The sequence below is a fragment of the Diceros bicornis genome, chromosome 34 (assembly GCF_020826845.1).
Source record: "Diceros bicornis minor isolate mBicDic1 chromosome 34, mDicBic1.mat.cur, whole genome shotgun sequence".
In the NCBI taxonomy this organism is placed as follows: domain Eukaryota; kingdom Metazoa; phylum Chordata; class Mammalia; order Perissodactyla; family Rhinocerotidae; genus Diceros; species Diceros bicornis.
In genome coordinates, this window is record NC_080773.1 from 31,763,131 (window position 1) to 31,786,572 (window position 23,442).

Sequence of the window (23,442 nt, forward strand, 5' to 3'; positions counted from 1 at the left end):
ACTGAGGCAGAGAAGAGCAGAGAGGATGGAAGTCATGGGTCCTGCTCTGGGCACTCCCGCTGTGCAGATGGAGGAGACCATGGGGCCTGAGAGGCAGAGAGAAGCACAGGGTGTGGTAAGTCAGGGGCTGCTGCCACCCAGTCTGGTTCCCACAGCTGTGGACCCACAGGAATTGATGGCCCCTCTTTTGGCCTGGCTCTGCTTTTCTCCAGGGCAGGGGCTCAGGAGGACTCCAGGCCCTCTGGAGACATCTCAGCCCAGAGCTGAGGTCACGCCTGGTCACCAAGACTCTTTCTGCCTGACCTGAATCCCGCTCTGGGTGGGTGGGGACCCAGGTTCTCATCCTGAGCTGGCCTCTGACAGGCTGGCTTTAAATAGGACACACCACTTATTTCCTCAGTGCCTCAACAACTGGAATTTACTTTCTGTCTTTGGCCAGTCCGTAAACAAATATTTATTGAGCACCTAATATGTACGAGGCATAGGTGGCAGACACCAGAAATGCATCCGTGATCCAGTGAAACCCATTGGTATATTTTGAGAACTCAGATTAACAGTATATGGCCATTAAAAGGCTGAAATTTCAATTTATTAATTTACAAAGAATAACTTGAGACCATGACTTGGCTATGGTTGAGGGAACAGCTGTTTGAGGAGGGGGAGACCTATGGGATGGGACACCTATGAGCACTGTCTAGAGATGAAAGGACGTTCTAGAGAACCCTAGAGACACATAGAATGTCTGAAAGGGAGGAAGAGAGGGGAAGGTGGTGACTCGTCATGTAGAGTGGTGTCCACCATACAAGGACATTGGATTTTATTTTTAAGAGAAATAGAATATATAAGTAAAGGATGTTATGATAAGTGATTTTTATGAAGGTCATATTAGCTATATATATCACATAGAAATGAAAATATTAAAAACAAATAAAGAAAGAAAGAACAGTAGTTGAACTCCAATTACTCCCATACTGGTGTGTCAACCAGTATCGTAAATGATTTTTTTTGGATTTCTCATAATTAATTCACACACCCCTTAATGAGACGAAAACACTTTAACAGAGGATAGAAATGATACAGAGTTTACCTTTGGTGTCTATTTTGGACTGAGAGTTGGGAAGAAATTTGTTGGATCCAAGCTCTGCAGGAGAACTGATGTGGGAAAGCACAGGAATGTTAAATGGCCCCATTGTCTGAGTGTGTGTGTGTATTTATGGTGTGACTGCACTCTCTGTTTGGAGGGAAGGAGAACTGAGAGCTGAGGGTGGAGGGTCACATCTGGACTGATCATGAACAGCCTTGAGTTCAGAGAGAAGAGTTTAGAGTTCACCCTGAAGACAGCAAGGACCGTGGAAGGATTTGGGGCAGGGAAGGGACAGATTCTGAAATGGATGTTAGAAAGACTGACATGTGGAGGGTGAACTGGAGAAGGGAGGGTGGGCCTGGAGCTCAGAAACCAGGAAAATGGTGGATGTGACCACACAGGCCAGATGTGTCTAGATGTGGGCTGTGGGCTGGACTCTGTGGATGGGGTGGACAGCAGGGGTCAGGGGAATTCTGGAGTCTGAATGGTTTTTATTGGGTGATTGGCTAATAGGTGTAAGAGACAAGGAAGGGAGGGCGACCTTCACCTCCTGCCTTAGTTGACTGGAGACGTCAATGGTGCCCTCAGAGACATGGTGAACCGAGGGGTGGTGGGGATGGAGGTGCCTGGGGAGTTTGGTACAATACGCTTCTGCTCCCACAGGAAAGCACAACTCTTTCTCTTGGGCCTAGAATGTGGGTTTCACTTTTCACAAACAGCCCCCTGACTGACATGCTGGTTTCTGGGAGAAGCAGGACCTCTCTCTCTATTATCTTGGGGTGAATAGTTTGAGTCAACTCTGTCCCTTCAGAGAATACTTTGATGCTGGGTGTCGCTCTCCACTTCAAACTGTGGGGACTGTTCTTCAGATTTCAGGTTTTAGACAAGAATGGTCCTCATCAGAGCTCCTGCTTGTGGACAGGGATATATTTATATATCATATATGATATATATGTGCTATATATATGATATACATGTTATATGTATGAGAACAAGAGGGGAAGTAGCCTGATAAAGATCATCAACCCATTCAGAAAGTGGCAGTGCCACAATTTATATGTATGTGTGTATTTATGTATGTGTTTACTGACTGACACATTAGTCAATCAATCTATCGATCTATCATCCAGTTTTATAGAGATATAATTGACATACAGCACTGTAGAAGTTTATGGTTTAGAGCATAATGACTTGACTTACATATCTTGTGAAATGATCACCACAAGAAGTTTAGTTAACATCCGTTATCTCATATAGATAAAAAAACAACATTTTTTTTCCTATAATGAGAACTCTCAGGATCTATTCTCTTAAAAACTTTCAGGTACACCATACAGCAGTGCTAACTATAGTCATCATTTTGAACCTTCCATCCCCCATACTTATTTCTTGTATAACTGGAAGTTTATACCTTTTGACCACCTTCATCCAATTCTGTCTCTGCTCTCCCTGCCTCTGGTTCACACAAATCTAATCTCTTTTTCTATGAGTTTGTTTTTTTAATTCCACATATAAGTGAGATCATACAGTATTTGTCTTTCTCTGTCTGACTTATTTTACTTAGAGTAATGCCCTCAAGGTCCATCCATGTTGTCACAAATGGCAGGATTTCCTTATTTTTTTTATGGCTGAATAATATTCCAGTGTATATCCACTTGTTTATTCTTGATTTTGTTGCTTGTGCAAGAGTGTCGATAAAATCTTGAACAGTTTTTCTTGAAACACAATTTTAAATGACAACAATTACACAAGGGAGAGAGGACCAAGTTCTACTTGATGAAAATGAGGTGAAATATGAACCCTGATCTTTTGTTAGGTTCTCCTACATCAGAGTGTGCCCCAAGGTCCAGGTGGCCATGACTGCTGACCAGTCCCTTCCCCTGAGGAAGGTCAGTGGGAGGCCCCACAGATCCTAATTTCAAGGACAGTGTGTGGTCCTGCTCCTGGGAGGGCTCTGTGGGTCCAGTATTTTGTCGCCATCTCATTGTAGAGATGACAGTCATCTTCCCTGACCCCAGTTTCAGAAATTCACATCCTCCTTCAGGTGAATACAGAGCTTGGTTAGCCTCTGGGGAGTGTGTAGACAGAGTCTCCAGGACAAAATAAGAACCTAGGATCCACAGGGCATGCCACTCTCCTTGTATTTCCAGAAGTCTCACCATGGGTCCCCCAGTGTCATCCCATCAGCCCCAACTCCCCTGCTCCCCCACAGCCATGAATAAAACACACTGTGTCTGGTCCACACAGTAATGAGGGAATGGGGAGCACTCACCCATGTGTGCCCAGATCCTCTGGCTCAGACAGAATCCTGGAAGGAAACCACATCACAGATGATTTGCCCCCAACTGATCCCAGGTTTCGATGTCCCGATCCACAGAACCTGGTCATGTGCCGTGAAAAGGCCCAGATTCCCACCATGACCCCCTCTTCCCTTCCCTTCCAGGACTCACCAGGGCCCTGGAGGCTGAAGAATTTGGGTGACATGGGGCTGCTTCTGTTGGACAGGAGGCAGGGGTTGAGCAAAGCCGACAAATTCACAGGATGTGGTGGGCAGGGTCCCCACACCACAGTTTGTACAGTCCACAAGGTGCCTGTCACACCGGAAGATGACCAACTTCTTCTCACCCTAAGGGTGGTGGGTGCTGAGGGTCTGACATGAGCCACATCACTGAACACACCTTGTGTCTGAAGTTTCACATTTAGTTCTCCTAAACTCTACCATCTTGTAAGGATTTTAACAGATCTTGCTGCATTTTGTAAGTCATAGTTATTATTCAGTTTGTAACATGCAATATTCCCTTCTCCAGCTAATATATAATTATTAACATTATAAAACTCTTTGCAGAATGGATATCCACTGTGTCTCCCACTAATATTTTTAGGCCTCGTATTAGCTGCAAATTCTTAACTTCTGTAAAAAAAATCACTAAATTAGAAACTTTTATTCTTTTCTTCCCAGCTTTATTGGGGCATAATTGACAAATAGGAATCTTATACATTTAAGGTGTACATCTTGATGTTGTGATATATATGCACATTCGGAAAAGATCACCACACTCAAGCGAATTAACACATCCATCTCCTCACATGGTTACCATTTGTGTGTGTGTGTGTGTGTGTGTGTGTGTGTGGTGAGAACACTTAACATCTCTTAGTACATTTCAAGTGTATAACACATTTCATTATTATCAACTACAATTGCCACATTGCACATTAGGACTGTAGAAGTTATTCATCCAATGACTGACAGTTTGTAACATTTGATCAATATCTCTTCTTTTTCCCCACCCCTCAGCTTCTGTTACTCACCATTCTACTCTGTATTACTACTCTGTGTTTCTATGAGTTCAACTTCTTTTTTTCTTTCTTTTTATTCTACATATATGTGAAATTATTCAATAATGGCCTTTCTGTGTCTGGCTTATTTCACTTTGTGTAATATCCTCCATGTTCACCCATGTTGTCACAAATGGCAGGATTTTCTTATTTTTTAAGGACTGAATAATATCCCATTGTGTGTATACATATATATCTAATATACATATATATATACACACACATATATATATACACACTCATATATGTATACACCGCATTTTCTTTATCCATTCATCCGTTGATGGACACTCATATTGTTCCCATATCTTGGCTGTTGTGAATGACACTGCAATGCACATGGGTGCAGACATCCCTTCCAGATCCTGATTTCATTTCCTTTGGATGTATCCCCAGAGTGGCATTGCTGGATCACATGGTAGTTCTATTTTCAGTTTTCTGAGGAACCTCCATACTAGCTGCAAGGTCTGTGGGCTGTTTATTGGGATCCAGCATTATCTGCCGTGAACTCCCGCCCATTTCTTTGTTCTTAGCTGCCCCTGAGCATCCAGCCATGCTGATTCCCTCAGCAGGACAGAAGGGGCTTTCAGGCAGCACCCGGAGAGGCTGCAGAAGAGACGCTTACATTACTCTCTTCCCCCCTGGGAGAAATCGCAGGTGGAGGGGTCTCTCTCTGTGCTGAGTTGAGCCAGCTTGTGGGAAGGGTGATGCAGGAGAAGTGAAGCTGTTCTCTCTACCCTTTTCAATGAGGTTGTTCTCAGATTATGTGCTCAGCATGTTGGGACCTCGCACCTGGATTCCAGAGCTTTCATAAGGGTGTTTTCATCCATGGATGTTGGTGAAATTATGGCTTCTCTGGGCAACGAGATCTGGGCCTTCTTATCCCACCATCTTGCTGACATGCATAATTGTCATTTTATTTTGCATTTCTCTAGTGATTGACGATGGTGAGCATCTTTTCCTGTGCCTGTTGTCTATTTGTAGAAATATGCGTTCTTTGCAAAATGTCTTTTCCATAGAAATATCTACTCAAATCCTTAGACCATTTTTTTACGTTGTATTTTTTTTGGTGGTTGAGTTGTATTTATTCTTTACATATTCTGGACCAGACCATTATCAGATATATAATTTGGAAATATTTTTTCCAGTTCTGTATGTTGTCTTTTCCCTTTTTCTCATGGTCCTTGATTCACATATGTTTTCAATTTTGAGGAAGTCCAACGTATCCATTTTTCTTTTTCTGGTTTATTGTGCTTTTGGTGTTCTTTCTAAGAAAACATTGGAAGCTCACATTCATGAAGGTTTACCTGTAGGTTTTCTTCTGAGTTTTATAGTACTAGCTGTTACGATGATCCATTTTAGAGTCATTTTTGTGTATGGTGTGTGGTGAGGGTCCAACTTTATTCTTTTGCATGTTTTCTTTTTGTATTCTGTTATCCAACACCATTTGTCAAAGACACCAAGTCTTAGTGACATTGTGACTGTTTTTCAAGGTCAAGCATCCAGTGAATTTCCATCTGGGAATGGAATCAAAACAAGCCTGAGCCCAACATCTGACACCCTCTGCACACAGCGGCCTTTCCCTGATTCCCCCTCACTGGGGTCCAAGTAGAGGCCAGGCCACCTGAGTATTGTTCAGTCTGGAACCAATCCCTGTGTGATCTCTGAACCAGGACCTAATGAGATTGTCCACATCTCTAAAATAACCGCCAAGTCCGTATTGGTGGTCTCCATCCCAATTCAGATTGTTTGAACAAAATGGAATCAGAAATTCCAATGGCAATTTAAATTTTTCAATTTCATGTCAAGCAATACTGGGCAAGGTGGTTTCTCCTCTAAGGCTCAGGCAGGGACCCATTGTTTGACTTGACTTTATGAGGCTAATCAGGCAGGTGGTGATCATGTTGAGAGGCAACCTCACTGCCAAGATGTGGCATATTTGCTCTCTAACACATCAGCAGCCACTTTGTTGGAAGTTCAATACCTAGTTCAGGCTGTGAATTTCCCTACTTCAATCCTAGCTCACTTAATTGTATGGAAAATAGAGATAGGTTACAATATAGAAATGCGCTGTACACCAGTATGACAATAGGACTTAAGAGTCAGCAAACGAAGGTCAAGAAGAATGTCACCAGCTTTCCAGCAGCTCCTGTGTTTTCCACTTTGAATAAACCTTTCAAAATTGTATTATATTGGGGCCGGCCCTGTAGTGTAGTGGTTAGGTTTTCACACTCCGCTTCAGCAGCCCGGGCTTCACGGGTTCGGATCCCAGGGTCGGACCTATGCACTGCTCATCAAGCCATGCTGTGAAAGGCGTCCCGTATATAAAGTAGAGGAAGATGGGCACGGATGTTAGCTCAGGGCCAATCTTCATCACCAAAAAGAGGGGGATTGGCAACAGATGTGAGCTCAGGGCTAATCTTCCTCACACACAAAAAATTGCATTATATTTAATCACTAAATGGATTACATGTGATTCTTTCCCTTCTTTTGTTTATTGGGTTTATCTGAGGTATGCCTACCTAAATGACAAATGACGTCTCTTTCTGAACTTTGTGTAATGAAATGGCCCACGTGCCTCCTTTTGATAATCTTTCATTTACTCATCACCATGTTTGAAGGTTGGTATACATTGTTCTTTGTAGATTTGATCTGTGCATTTGCAGTGCTGCATGATATTCCATGGTGGAGATATACCATCCATCTTTCTTTTTTTAATTTATGGATTTTTTGTGTTTTGTGGCTTTTTTCTAAATAAGAGCCTCTCCTATCAATTTTCTTGTGAATGCAACCTTGTGCTTACATACACATTTCCCTCTAGGGTATATAATTTATGATCATAGCTCTCTGTCTCTTCCTTTTAACTAGATAATTCATTCCTATATTCTTCATATTGTTGAAGTAATTTTTACTCCCACCACTAATGTATTGGAATTCTAAGTGAGCCCTAGTATCTCCTACATTGGATTTTTTTTTCTTTCACCTCTCATGTTGATGTGCTAGTGTTATGGTGTCATAATTTCACTGAAACTGGGCCAGGACATGGCAGTAGAAATTATCATTTTCTCTAAAAGACAATGAAGTGTGGGTCTATGCGGAGCTGATAGGGAGGCGTGCTGCAGATGGCTCTTACACATTGTGAGGATGATTCTGCTCATCTCCTCCCAACTCTGCATTCAGTGAAGTCACATGGGCACCTTGGTGTTGGCCTTTAGGAAGGATTTACAGCACAGAAACTGGAAAATACCACAAGTTAGGTTTTTTAGAAAAGATTTCTCGGAGGCAGCACACCGCTAGGCTGTCCTTTCAAACACCGATGTGTTGATTCCAAGTGATGCCATTTCAGGGGAAGTGACACAGGTGGCGTCTGATGAAGACAGAAAGGATTATGGGCTCCAGAGAGGGTGGTAGGCATCATTTGGGTTTATCTTTTCCATACTAAAATCTCATTTTTGCCTATTTATTCAGTTATAGAAGACACGTTAAGTCCTGTGAACTGTAGAGATGGAGACTCAACAGTGTATATCTGGTAATGTGTTTATTAGAAATAAAGAAAATTGTATTACATAAAAGTGGATGAGAACATGAGGTTTTACGTGTGGATCCAAACTAGCCACGTCGGCTGTACCCTCATGTCATAGGGGTGAGAAGAAAGGGGGAGCCAATCAAAGAATTCCAACAATGGTAGGGAGAGAAAGATACACATTTAATGGCTGGAGAGTCCTGTACAGGGAGCACCCCAGACATTTTCCTGCATCTAAACCGGGTTTAGTCCCCTCAACATTCTCAGCAGACAGATCCCCAAACCTATGGTCCAGACTATCTTTCAGCCTCCTGGGATCATCAGATTTCTTCCAAGTCTCCCCCACTCTGAACGGTGCAGTGTTCCCTCTTGTGTTTACCTCCTGGCTGCATCTTGGGTCCTCCTCTGACTGTGTAGAGCCTGAAAGAGCAGAATCCCAAGGACCACCAGGATCAAGCCAGCCATGCCCATCTGGATGAGATTCTCCACTGTGTAATCTTGAAGATATGAGGCTAGGAATTGTGGTCAAATAGTTCAGAGAAGTCAAGGCAGGCCCAAATCACCCCAGTACCCCTGGATATCCCCCCAGGAATCCTGCCTCTCCTTCACAGGATGTGACCCTCTGAACCCAGACCCAATATGAGAATTTCTCCTAACTTGTTTTATGATGTGTTGAGGATATCAGCTACTCCTGAGGGAAAAAAAAAGTGCAGATGAGTGAGGAATTGAAGAGATTGAAGTCCAGGCTTTCCTTTGGGCTCTGTGTTTTTATCCCCCGCTTCTCATGACATAATTTATAAATAGTTCCCTAATTAACCATTTCTCTGCTGTTGCAGGGTTCCCTCTTGTCTCCTCACTGGATTCTTACAGACTCCTTGTTTTCTTTGAATTCCAAGTGTGCTTCTGAATTACAGCGGAACAGAGTTTGCCTATGCCCCAAGAGCTCAGAATTGGAGAGAAAAATAGTCTTCCAGTACAGAAATAATTGAGCCCTTGTATGTTCTCTGTTCAGTCTAGGACACAAGACCCTATAAGTTTATTCTTTACAGCTGAGAGTTGCCAAGTGACAACCGAGAACCCAGGGTCCAGTTAGTTGAGTGTTGGTGTCAGAGGTCTTGAATGTCAGGAGCACAGAGGAGCAAGAATCTGGGGCTGGGTCCCCCTCACTCCACCTCTCACAGTTCCCTCCTCTCTGGGGTCTGCATTTTAATCATCACCTGGACTTTTTCATCCATTTATTATTTCATTAACTCATTCTTCGTATTGTTAGTAATACCGACAATGGTACATAGATAGATACATACACACAAACATGTAAACATGTATTTTCCAAAGGTGATGTTTAGTCATTGGGTTATAAAAACACTATTATTCTTTTCTTGGAATGTGAATCAAAGTGGAAAGACCGATAACAAACGTGTGAAAACATACCTGGTGAAAATTATGGGCATATGGATGAATATTTGTAGACATATATGACTATATGGTATATAATCATAGATGTGTTGTATAAACACATATATGTGTGTGTGTATATAACTGTATACGTTTATATGATATCAGATGTATGTATAACTACATATATGCTAATTATGTATTTATAAATATAGAGAGACAGAGAGACAGAGAGAGCTGGAGAGAAGTAAGGTCTCAGTCTGCTCTTCAATAAAGTCTTGTCTGTGGGATGTGGGGAGGGAGCAGAAGAGAAGAAGAGCTGAAACTTGGGGACTTGGTAAATTGGATACAGGTCAGGGACCAAGGACTCTTTGAGGAACTGAATTCCTTCCGTTTTAAATATTTATTTATTTTTATTGAGGTGAAATTCACATGACATAAAATTAACCATTTTTAAAGTGTACGATTCAATGGCATTTAGTACACTCACAATGTTGTGCAACCATCACTTCTATCTAGTTCCATTTTCCTCATCCCCAAAGGGAGACCCCATATGCATCAAGCAGTCACTCCTCATTCTACCCTCCTCGCAGACCCTGACAACCACTAGTCTGGCATGAAGTTTGCTTGGTGTTTTCTTGCCATGGTAATCCTTATCAACATGCAATCCTGCTCTTCACTCTAAAGTGAGGGTGCTGAATCTTGGAGAAACCATGCTAATTGCTCAAGACCACAAACTGAAGAGGGGTCAGACCGGGTTTGGAAACGAGGAATATCTCACTTAGCTTCTGCACTTTCTGCTCTGCAGATGAGGAGAGCTCTCTATCCTGAAGCAGTTAGAGAATGCAATGTGAGGGATAACTAACACAAGTGTCTGGTGAACATGATGATTAGTTCTGTGAGAGAGAGCCAGAGGCGGGAACTTGGAGACTAAATAGCTCCAGGAGTGGGATTTAGGACAGAAAGGGATTTGGTAAGGTTTTGGGGTACAAGAAGGTGCTAGTTAGCTTTTTGGCACCAATTCATTCACACTGAGTGGCTCTGAGTAAGAAATTTTGCATTCTGAAGATCTTTGCTTTAAGCTTTAACTCTGATACAGAAACTAGCAAATGGGGAGGGGAGGGACATTCAAAACCAGCTGGTTCCCTTTCTCATGGTGTATCATTATTTTAGACCTGATAGTGATGTTCTCAACTGCAGCTCTGTGAAGGGGGAGAAGAAGGGAGTCTGCCATCCTCATTAGGATTGTTGTCAAGTAAGACAAACCCTACAGGATTTCCTTATATTCAGTATCCTTCAGTTACCAACACATCCACACATTTGTTGTTCCAAAATACATGAAAAGATGCCTCCATTAACCCAGGCATATTGTTTATCTACTATCATGACCTAAACCAGTGGTTCTCAACAGGGGGCAATTTTGCCTTCCAGGGGACAATTTGGCAACATCTAGAGACATTGTTGGTTGTCACAACTGGGGTGGGAGGTACTATTGGCATCTAGTGAGCAGAGGCCAGGGATGATGCTAAACATCCCACAATGCACAGAACAGCCCCTGAAACAAAGGATTATCTGATCCCAAATTTCAATAGTGCTGAGATCAAGAAATCTGACCTGAGCAGACCTGATTAATACCTTTAAGGGAATGGTGGTGTGGGAAATGTCAGATGTTAATTTAAAAAATACGCAAGTGTATAAGTGTAGATCATAATATATGGCCTGTCGTATAAAGATGTACAACTTGGAGATCTGATAACAGACTTGAGGGTTCAGCTGATATATGAGGGTGAGTAGGAGTTGCCTAGGTGATGTGGATAGGCATGTTTGGGGCATTGCAGATAGAAAGGACAGTGAGAAAAGTCCCTGAGTTAATAAAGTGGAACGAGTGAAGGATAAACTAAATTAAGATCAGTGTGATCTTAATCATGTGAAGAGCAGAGACTCAGGGGGAGACTGGAAGTGCACTAGAGGAGTAGACACAGCCAGCGTGGGCAGGGCTTGGGAGACCTGGGGAAGTCACTAGGTTAGTCTGAAGATAGACTACTGAGGAGTTTTAAGAGAGAGATAAACATATTTGTATTTTAAAGTCACAAAGAATCCAGGCTAAAGTCCTTAGAAGGAGCTGGAAGGGAAAAGACATGGATGGATATGGGGTTACACCCATTAGGAGGCCAAGCAATAGTTGGAGTGACAGAATATAAAGTAGTAATTTAGTACTGCTTACCGCTTTGTACTGTAGTTAGTACAGAAGGATACACAGATCCTACAATAGCATTGGACTAAGGCAGAGTCCCTTTAAATGGAGAAAAGTGGATAGAATGGGGAAAATTATGTTGTGGAAGCAAGTAGATGCAACATATGGAAGGATTTGGGCAATCAAAGATGGCTCCCAACTTCCTCATCCCTGCAGTTGTGAACATTCAGTAAAACACACGTCTTTGATGGACAGGCAGACTACAGAGGCAAAGACGAAATTCAGGTCTGAGCATGATGAATTTGAGGGGTCTGGAGATACAAAGTGAAACAGAAATTATACAAGGGGAATATAACAGAGACAACCAGAATGGAGAATAAAATTGGAATTCATCTTGGCTTTAGACCATCCCTTCATCCCTTCTATCCCAGAGCCGCCACGAGGGTATAGGGGGACTGGGGAGATTTAGGGCAACATTTATCTTCCCTCTCCTGAATCTTCTGGCTCAGACAGAGCACTGGAAGAGACAGATTCATGAAAAAGCAATCCTCCAGTTTCTAGCCTCCATTATAAATCACCCTACATAATGACATACCGGGTGTCATTTTTTCTCCCACAGCAATATAGCTTTGAGGCTCATCTTTTAGTTTTATCTTCTAGATTCTAGCCCCTAAGGCTCTCATCTACAGTAACTCTGGGACCATCATGCATCACCAGACAGCATGACATGGGTTGAATGAGCCCCTCAAAGTCAACTTGACAATCTGATGACTGAACCCCACAAGCTTCTCTCCATTAAGGAGGTTGGAATCTCCTTGGCAGCCACTAAAATCACCGAGTCCTCGTGTTAAGAGGGGGCCTGACTATTTTGGGATTCCCCCACCTTCCCCTCTAACCCACTTGCATTTCATGTCTCACCGAGACAGAGGAAGGTGATGTCTTTGGGGGTCATGATTCTGATGCAGTCTCAGCCCTGTTAGCCTCTTGTTGGTGCACATTAGCAGGATGACAGTTTCCAATAAGACAGCAAGATCCACAGGAAGTACGAGGTCAGAGCCTCTAGTCAGAGGCTTTCTACATCTATTGCTCCACAAGAAATGATTTATTCCTAAGAATTTAGTTCTGGGTAGCTCTTGGGTGGGGTCCCAGAGAAGACTAATTTTTCTGTCTATGTTTCAGATCAGAGGTGAGCGTTTTCCTCAACAAATGTCTAATGGAGCTCAAATCCTTCTATTGACAATATCCCATGTCCAAATGGAAGGGCTTGGGACAGAATATAAGATGGGTGCCATGCAAACAGAGATTTTTCTTCACTGGACCATCATTCAAAATCTATGTGGCCTTGCCTATTATGAACCTACATGTCCTCTCTGGAATTCATGGACAGTATATCCACTTGGATTTGATCAGACAGGCAGTATATGCTTATACTGGGGATTATCTCAATGCCAGTATGTAGAGGAAATTTCTCAGGAGCTATTCATCATCTCCAAAGAAAGAACCTCCTATATCTACATACGTATCTATCATCAGTAAATACATCTATCTATATTTATATCAATAAATGATGGATGGATGGACAGAGAGTATAGATTAGATAGCTAGCTAGCTGGCTAGATAAATAATTTGGTTATGGACTCCTGGCTATTACTATTTCTTCACATATGGGAAGTCAGATATTTTAAATCAAACTTTGTATTGACTATCTCATTTTTATTGCAATACATCACTCTTTTTTTCCAGCCTTATTGAGATATAATTGACATATAACATTGTGTAAGTTTAAGGTGTACAATGTGTTGATTTGATACATTTATATATGGCAAAATGATTTCCACTGTAGCCTTAGCTAACACCTCCATCACCTCACATAATTACCATTTCTTTTTTTGTAATGAGAACGTGGAAGATCTACTCTCTTAGCAACTTCTAAGTATAGAACACAGTACCGTTAATTATACTCACCACGTTGTACATTAGACCCCCGGAACTTACTCATATTATAATTGAAAGTTTGTGCCCTTTGACCAACATCTTCCCATTTCCCCCCTCCCTAGGTCCCCAGGCCCTGGTAAGCTTGCCTTCCAACACACCAAGTATTTTGAAGTCCTGCACCTCTCCTACCTTTTGGAAGGCAAATCAGCTCCCGCATTAACTATTTCATTTTGTGCAAATTTAAATTGTGTCTTTTTTCATCGATTTCTACACTTTCAGTCACCCTGCAATTATGTGATGTAGATTGCATAAAATTACCCACATCCCAATTTTCTTTCTTGTGGTTTATGCCTTCTTTCTTTCTTTGTTCTCATTTGAATGGGGATTGGGAGGAGGAAAAATAATGATTGTGCTCTTAGTTGGGTATTTAAAATGAGTAGAGGAGTAATGGGAAAATTCATGGATTCTAGAAGCAGAATGACCTGAACAAAAATAGTATTATTATTGCTTAAAAACTAAATGGCTTTCTGGGGAAGGGAACATTAATTGGTTGATCCAGGAACTGACCTGAGCAGGGACATTTATTAATATGCAGGGACACATTCTGTTAACTCACCACAACCTTTGGGGTGAGTTTTTTCTTTCATTACTTCCTCTTGTGGAAGAGGAATGTAGTGTTCTAGAATCTTTCTGACATCTTGCTTTGCTCTCTCTTTCAAACCTATTTTTTTCCATGAATTTCAATTGAATTAGATTCTGTTCTGTCCTGAGTCCAGGTGAATAAAGATGAGACACTAAATATAGGCCCAGATTTAGGGATGGATTTCTAAGCTTGACCCCAAGCTATAGCCCAAAATTCAGCAGGCTTTTTTCTGAAAAGGCCTAGAGAGTAAATATCTTAGGCTTTGCAGTCCATACAGTCTCTGTCACAACTAATCAACTTTGCCATTGAAGTGTGCAAGTGGACATTGATAATAAGTACATGAATGAGCATGACCATGTTTCAATGAAACCCTATTTCCAAAAATAGGTAGGGGGTCAGATTTGGCCTGTAGGCTGTAGATTGCTGGCCCCATGCTCTAAAGCCCATCTTATTGGACTTATTTGTATTAGGAGGTTAGAGACCCTGCTAATAATAACACCTGTTCTCTGCTGTGGTCTTTGAATGAACACTGGTCCCTCCACAGCCTCATGGAAAGAAGTGATTGCAGTCTTTGTAAGCATCAGGTACACATGCAGACTGACTTTTAGGGCCATATTTATACCACCAGAGACCCTTTTATGAGTTCTAGTATTTCTCAGTACAACAAAGGGAAAAAAATGACTAAGTGGTCTTGGGCAGTTGGCTCTCCCTTGCAATTTCCTTACATATGAACCGTATTATTTTAAGAAGTTTTTCTAAGTGTCCTTCTCTTTTAAAAAATTTATACACCTCTTAAAATGTCTTCCTAGGTCAACAAGTGAAAGAATCCGTGGTTAAACAAATCACTACCACTGCCAATATATGAAATGGTATTTTCTCCCATATGTTTTATTGACATTGCTTCCATGTTAGTTTGCATCTATTACTGTTGATGCTACTTTATCTTCTTTTTTTTTTTTCTAATGTTGGTGGTTTGTTTCTTCTCTCAGAATACTTTGAGGAATAATTACTTTTTGTTTAAATTGAGATGCTTTGATTCTTATTCTATCTCTATATAGATTCTTGGATCACTTAAACAGACACCTTTGAGAAATGACTGTATTTGTGCTTGGAAGACTTTATATTAGCCTCACCCCTTCAGCCAAGATCAGCTCCTGATTCATTAAACCCTTTATCCGTTTACCAGAGATCTGATGAGACCCCAGGATGTCTGTGCGTTGGGGAAGGCAGATGGAGGAAAGATATTTTAGGAGCGGGAAGGAGAAGGATTGTGAAGTCTACCATTTCATGAGCAGCAAATAAGTGCCAGGCTTTGTTCCTGGGGACTTTTAACTTTTATGATCCCATTAGATCCTGACAAATCCACCCTGTGAGGGAGGTGATGATGGCACCAAATTAAGGAGGATGCAACTGGAACTTAGCAAGATATCATGACTTAAAAGGAGGCAGGAACTGTGACTCCAATGACTTTGACCTTCTATTGTAGCACTCTGCATCCCAGCAGATGGAGAACCCCAATTTAGGACCAAGATCACCACCCACACTCCTTCTTGGCATGCTTCTCTCCTCTGCCAGCATCAGCTGCAACCTGTTTTTAAAAATAATGAAAATGAGTCTTTAAGAGAAATAGCTTTGCCTAAGGTCCTGCATCTAAGAAGGAACAAAGCAAAATCTAATTGCTAAACATCTGAAAAATGTCCATCTCCAGAGCATGTCTAAGACCCTCCAGGGAAGATGCTAGGGTTACTCTATCCTGGGACCAGGTGAACATGACAATTACGTTTCTGGGTTACATTCCAGTGAAATGTCTTCTCCTTGGGCTTCCATATTGCATGCCTGGGTGGAGAATAAGAGTTTTGTGTTCAATCTTAGGAAAGAGAAACCCAGGCATTAATGGTGCCACTCATTCCTTATATTGTCCTTTGGTATCTGAACAGAGCTCCTACTCTCTACTTTCCATGTTTTTTGTATATTTTTTGTCTATTACTGTCCTTTTTTCTCTGCTTTATTCCCTCTGCATATGTCTTCCTTTATCTTTCTCTCAGCTTCACGTTATCTCTCACTCTTTGTCTATCTGATTTTGAATTTTTGCCTCTGCTGGTAATATGCTTCTGTGATGGTTTAAAAAAATTTTTTTTCTTGCTGAGGAAGATCAGCCCTGAGCTAACAACTGTTGCCAATCCTCCTTTTTTTGCTGAGGAATATTGGCCCTGGGATAACATCTGTGCCCATCTTCCTCTACTTTATATGTGTGACGCCTGTCAGAGCATGACTTGATAAGAAGTGGGTAGGTCTGTCCCTGGGATCTGAACCTGCAAACCTTGGGCTGCTGAAGTGGAGTGTGCGAACTTAACCACTATGTCACCAGGATGGCCCCTGTGATGGTTATTTTTATGTGTCAACTTGACTTGGACCTTGAGGTGCCCAGATATTTGGTTAAACATTATTCCAGGTATGTCTGTGAGGGTGTTTACAGGTGAGATCAACATTTGAATCAGTAGACTGAGTAAAGCAGATTGCTCTCCCCAATGCAAGTAAGCCTCATCTAGTCTGTTTGGCATGAATGGAAGGAAAAGACCTGATCCTCCCATGAGTAAGAGGGAACTCCTTTTGCCTGACTGCTTTGAGCCAGGACATCAGTCTTCTCTGGTCCTCAGACTTGAACTGAAACATCAGCTTTCCTTGGGTTTGAGCCTGCCTGCTTTCAGACTGGAACTTATACCATTGACGCTCCTGGTTCTCAGGTCTTTGGACTCAGACTGGAGCTACACATCAAGTTCTCCTGGGTCTCCAGCTTGCTGACTGCAGATCTTGGGACTTCTCAGCTATTATAATTGTGTGAGCCAGTTCCTTATAATCTCTCTCTCTGTATGTATTCGTCTATATATACATTTATATGCATTCTACTGGTTCTGTTTCTCTGGTGAACCTTGATGAATATAGCCTTCAAGTTCCCACCTCTACTGCTCAGGAATCTCCTTAGGGCAGGGCTTATAAGATCCATTCTATGACCCAAGGATTAAAAGCCACTGAGGTCCAGGAATCACAATGATCCAAGAATCTATATAGAGACAGATGATAAGAATCAAAGTGTCTATTGGTTCCTGCATATTCTGGGGTCTCAGAGCTAATGGAAAATTTGCCTTGAGGCTGTCTAACTAGTTATCAACAGGTTACTAGTGGGCTCCATTCTCCTTGTATGGTGTAACTATATTGAAACCAAGCTGTGAGTGACAGTGCAGATCCCCTGCCCTCATTGGGGTACCATGGTGCCTTTACTCACCAGTGTCAAAGCTTGGTTCTGTGGGTAGAAGCCAACTACTTGAAGAGTTTCCTAGAAAACAAGACAGGAAAGAGGTGAGGAAATGAAGCTGCCCATCTTCTACCCTACTGAAGCTCCTTTGTCAACTAACGGTGAGCTCTAGGGTGTCCTGGGATCACCTTCCCATATCCCTGGGGACTTGACTCCCTCCCTTCAAGTTGCAGAGAGGGAACAGGAGAAGTTGATGATGAAAGACGCCTATACTCAAGAGGAGGTCTCTTACCTTGCATTAAAGGCATCTGTACCACCTGGGAAATCACTCTGTGGGTGGAAGATCAGGAGAGGCTTCTGGGAAATGGACAATAGGGAGGGGCTGATGCAACCTCTGATCTTCCCAAACTGAGCCTGGTTGCTCTTCTTCCTGGCTCTGCCCTGACACCTTTCTCCATCTACCTGGATACATAGTCACCCCCAGTGTGGACCTCAATGCAAGATGTGAAGGAGGATCTTGGAGATGCATTCTCACTCTCTATTTCCCCTTCCTTTTATTTATCTGTGCTTCTTTATCCCAAGAATTCATAAGCATCTCCTCACTATCAGCAGGACACTCCTCAGATATGGCCTCAAAATTTAGTCTGAGTCACAAGACGTGGGGCAGGTCTGGATCTTCCTCACCTGTGACAGAAAGGTGCAGTGGGTCACTTGGGTCTGACCACTCATAGGGAGAGACATTGAAAGAGCTGTAGCATCTATAGGTCCCGTTGTGGGCTGGGGTCGCAGGGCCCAGAGGGAAGATGGCCTGGAATGTGCCATTATGGCTCTGTCCTCCAGCAAGCCAGCATTCACGGGCCTCCCCCTCCCTGCATAGATGGTACACATCAAATGAGCTCTCAGAGCTGCAGAACAGGGTCACATTCTCCCCTAACCTCACCACGGGGCTCAGCCCGGCTAAGAGAGAAGGTTTCTTGTATAGTCCTGGAAGAAAAAGAGACAGTTTAGTTAGAGAGGCTCTTCCTTACTCAGAGTGTCCACACCTGAAGGACCTGAACTGATAATTCACTATCCTTGTTATCTGACTTCTCTCTCTCTCCCCCTCATGTCTCTCTCTATCCTTCTACTTTCTCTCTCTCTTGCTCTCTCTCTCTCTATGTCTCTGACCTTGGCTCCCTCCTATTTTTTTCCTTTTTGTATTTTTTACTCTCTCTTCCTCTCCTTGGGTTGGTTGGTTTGATGTGTATTTTTTTCTTTCATTCTGAGTCTCTCAGTTTCCATCTTGACCCTATCTTTGTGCATCTTTCTCTTGCTCTCTCTCTCTCCCCATCTCGTGATTTTCTCTGCTTCTCTGTCTCTCTAGTTCTCTTTTGGAATTTATCATCCACCTCCACATCACCATTTTTCTCTATCTTTGTGCCCCCCACTCAGGTCTCTGCTTTTTAGGGCTTTTATCTTCCCACTCTCATCTTTCTCTCTACCTCTCTATCCCTTTTTCTTTTTCTCCACCTCTTTTTTTCTTCTTATGTGTCTCTGAGCCAGTGCCTGTGTCTCTCTCTCTTCCATCCTCCTGGCCCATTCTGTGTGTGTGTGTGTGTGCACGTACACATTTGTTTCTATGTCTCTGCTCTTCATTGATTCTGCTTTCTCTCTGACTGCATCTCTCTGTGGGATTTTGACATCAGTAATCCTACAACATCTGGGATGACCTTGGAACATGTGCCTGAGAAACAACTTTGGGAACCCATAAAACACACAACATGTAGGGGCTGGCATTTGGCTCCTTCACCCGGGACCATGGTATCCTGGGGCACAATATCGCTCAACCGCATGGAATGAAGTCATGTCAGAGTAAACACAGCATCAGTAGGTGCCACATGGGAAGAGGATGCAGGACTCATAGGGAATCAGCCTGAGACATGTCAGCCTGACCCTATAATGTAGGTCAGATATGTGGTGTGCCTTTAGGTTCTCCTGCTAGAGAAGAGACTATGGAGTTAAAATGGAAACCAAACTTCTAAACTTTCCCAGGTCTCTGAAAAAACTCAGAGTGGAAAGGCACCCTCACTCTGATACATGCATATCTGTCCGTATCTCTCCCTTCACTCTTTATCTCCATTTCTGATTCCCCTGTCTTGGTCCCTATATCTTTTGTTTATGTTATAACAAATGGTTTGTATTGTTTCTCCTCTTTCATTTTCTCTCTTGGTGTAGCTGTCACCAAGTCTGCTTATATTCATAAGAACCCCACGTTCGTCTCTTTTATCACTACGTGGAGCTTCCAAGTCCTGGAACATTCCATCTATACTCCAAAGAGGACAGGGGACAGGTCTGGACACTCTCACCTGTGATCATGATGTGCAGGGGGTCACTGGGGGTCGACCACTCATGGGAGGAGTAATTGATAGAACCGAAGCATCTGTAGGTCCCTGCTTGGGCAGTCGTCATGGGACCCACGGGGAAGTTGGCATAGGAGCCCCCACTATGGGGCTCCCCAATAAGGTACAAGGGGTTCTCCATTACCCCCTCTCTGTGCAGAATGAAGCTGTCAAACACAATCTCTGAGCAACACTGCAGGGTCACATATCGTCCCAATTGCACCAGGGGACCCGGCTGGGCCAAGAGGGAAGGTTTTCTGGAGACTCCTAAGAACATAGATGTTGTGAGTTTAGAAGGACCCAGCCTTCCTCACCCCATTCCACGGGACTTGGAATGAGTGAGGATTTCTCCTCATGTCTGTCTTTCTCCTTCCTTTCTGTGTCCTTTTCTACCTGAATGCCCCCTTCTATCTCTCTCTCTCCTTTTCTCTGTCTCTCTGTCTCTAGCATCACCGGACTCAATTCTCACTGCACTGTCTTTGGCACTTTTGCTGTTGTATCCATTTCCCACAGACCCCTTTCCTGCTTTTTATGGTGGCGGTGGGAGATTGACCTCTGCAGGATGCATTTCCAGTCTCTCTTCTCAGCTTGGCCATGGTTTTTTTTTTTGTTTCTTTTTTTTTTTGATGAATTGGAATTCCTGGTAGAAGGTAAGATATAAGCAGTAAGGCAGGGACCATTGTACCTCCCAATGTCCACCCAACCCGTGCCTCAGTAAGGGGCACATCTCCTGTCATGTCTATGCCTTTTCCATGGTCCCAGCTTCCATAGAGTGGCCCCTGAGGCTGGCTCCATGAACACTGAGCCCTCCCTGTATCACTGCTATCCAGTAGTGGCATCATCATCCTGTCCTTACCTATTGCTTGAGTAGCCTCACTTCCCTGTTAGGCTGCCTAATTCATCCTTCGCCTGGGTATCTGTATGGGTTACCTATTGCTGCTGTAACAAATTGCCACAAACCTGGTGGCTGAAAAGGACACAAATGTATTATCTTATAGTTCTGGATGTTAGAAACCCAGCATGAGTCTCACTGGGATAAAATCAAGGTGTCTATAGGGCTGTGTTCCTTATGGAAGATCAAGGGGTGAATTTATTCCTGTCCCTTTTCTGGCTTATAGAGGCAACCTGAATGCCTGGTTCGCTTCCTGCAACATCAAAGCCAGCAATGGCTGGTGGAGTCATCTCATGCTGCATGACTCTGATGCTCTCTCTCTTGCTTCCTTTGTTCTCTTATATGGACCCTTGTAATGACCTCGAGCCCACCCAGCTAATCCAGGATGATCTCCCCATCTCAAGGTCACCTGATTAACAATCTTAATTCCATCTTCAATGTTAATTGACCTTGGAATGCAGCATAACATATTGGTAGATTTGGAGTATTAATATGTAGACATCTAGGGGTCATTATTCTGCCCGCCATAGTACCTCATTATTAAATATTACCCCTGTATTAAATTCTGTTTTATCTAAAATACTTGGAGTGGTTTCTGTAGTTCTGACTGGACCCTGACTGACATTCCCATGAGAAAATTCTGGAATTAGGAAGATTGGGACAGTGAATAGCCACTCTGGATAAGAGCTCTCTGACCTGTGACCACAATGACCAGGGGGTCACTGGGTGCTGACCACACAGAGGGGGAGCGCCTGTAAGAACCATGACATTTGTAGGTCCCCGCATGTGCTGGGGTCACAGGGCCCAGGAGGAAGCTGTTCTGGAATATTAGGTCCCGGAGCTCAGGGACGTGGGCTCCATCATCCTTGTCCAGTCTGAATCTGTCAAACCCAAGACGGGAGTGACACCGAAGATTCACATACTGTCCTTGCAGAACTACAGGGCTTGGCCAGGCAGATAAGGAGGGCTTGTCCTGACCTCCTAAGGGAGAAGGAAACACAGCCTTAGAGGAGAAAATGGGGATGCCATCTCCTCCACGTGCTCAGAGGTTCCTCCTTCCCATGGTTCTACGGCTCCTTTCCAAACCTGGGGGTACTCAGGGCTACATGAAGACTCCGCAGCACCACATAGACATGGCATCTTCCTGCAACAAGTATTGACAGAGAATTTTGAGCAAGTACTGAATGACAGACTCTTACTAGATGTTGATGATGAAAAAATGGTAATGTAAGCAAGACGAAATAGACACTGAATAGGAGAATAATGGCGTGATATCAGCAACATGGTGGAGTGAGCTGTTCCCTTCATGTCTCCCCCTTTTGAACTACAACTCAATGGACATTCATTGACCAACAGAAGAAGCCTACGCAGCACAACAGGATACCTGAGATACACATGCAGCTATGCATCTGAGGGTGGGTGGACTGACCCTCCGGGAAGTGTTGGAGATGGGTGAGCACTCCCTCCCCTCCCCTGGCAGCCCTGCGCACACACAGGATCGCTGTCCAGCCTGGCACGAACACCCTGAAAGTGGGAACGTGCCCCAGGGTGACAGTAGGAAGAGGCAGTGGCAGCCCTTAGCCTGCTGGTGATTGCTTTACTGGCGGTACGGGGGAGCCCATTGTGTCCGAGTGGCCCTGGCTGGGTCACCATGTGAAGCCCCACACACCAAGCACAGCAGCGTGCAGGACTGCAGGCAGAGTCTCTGGCAGAACCAAGCGTGCTGGGACAAGCAAACTCCAGGCCCATGTTAGTCCACATAGTGCAGCTGAGCCTTGACAGGGGGAGTGTGCCCCAGGGCAACTGCAGGAAGAGATAGTGGCCGCCCTTAACCTGCTGGTGATTGCTTTCCTGTGGGGGGGGCATCGTGCTCTTATGGCCCCAAGGAGTGCCCCTGGCTGGGTCCACACTGAAGCCCCTCCCACCAAGCACAGGCCACACAAGTGCCTGAACACTCTCCAGGGTGGTGCAAGCGCCTGCAGTACCCACACAATATCCAGCCTACAGAGTGGGGCCAGAAACTCTGCTCCTGCTCTCCCTAGTGGTAGGAGGTGGAATCTGCGACCTAAAACTACTGTAAATGCCTGGACAAAAGATTAGTTCATACAATGGAATACTACTCAGCCATAAAAAAGACAAAATCGTCCCATTTGCAACAACATGGATGGGCCTGGAGGATATTATGTCAAGTGAAATAAGCCAGAAAGAGAAAGACAAATACTGTATGATTTCACTCATATGTGGAATATAAACCAACACGTGGACAGAGAAAACTGTATTGTGGTTACCAGGGGCAATGGTAGTAGGGGTGGGTACAAGGGGTGAAGGGAGACATATATATGGTGATGGAGAAACAAAAATGTACAACCCAAAATTTCACAATGTTATAAACTATTAAAACATCAATAAAAAAAGAAGATTGGTTCATCAAACAGCATGAGAAACAACAGCAACAGTTCAAACCAGAAGGAAAATGAAAATTCTCCAGGAACCAACCCTGAAGGCACAGAAATTTGCCATCTAGATGTCTGAGAATTCAAAATGGCTGTCATAAAGAAACTCAATGAGTTACAAAAGAACACAGAAAAACAGTTCAGTGAGCTCAGGAATAAAATGAACCTCTTCACCCAAGAGATTAAAACTATAAAATAAAAAAACCAAGCAGAAATTCTGGATATGAAAAACATAATCAATGAAATAAAAAAATAATCTAGAATCCTTGAAGCCTGGAGCTGATGTTATGGAGGAAAGGATTAGCGAATTAGAGGATAAAAATATAGAAATATTACAAGTGGAGGAGGAGACAGAC

At 43.3% G+C, this 23,442-nt stretch overlaps 1 protein-coding gene across 1 annotated transcript in view; it reads right to left on the minus strand.

Annotated features, from left to right (window-relative positions):
- Positions 1-23,442, minus strand: part of LOC131397702 (putative killer cell immunoglobulin-like receptor like protein KIR3DP1) — a 33,844-nt gene that overhangs the window by 5,139 nt on the left and 5,263 nt on the right. Inside the window, exons 3-6 of the mRNA XM_058530770.1 lie at positions 21,330-21,614; positions 19,709-20,008; positions 18,048-18,347; positions 17,394-17,444 (exon numbers count right to left, since the gene is read on the minus strand). Coding sequence (XP_058386753.1) covers positions 17,394-17,444; positions 18,048-18,347; positions 19,709-20,008; positions 21,330-21,614 — 936 coding nt within the window. The remainder of the gene's footprint in view (positions 1-17,393; positions 17,445-18,047; positions 18,348-19,708; positions 20,009-21,329; positions 21,615-23,442) is intronic.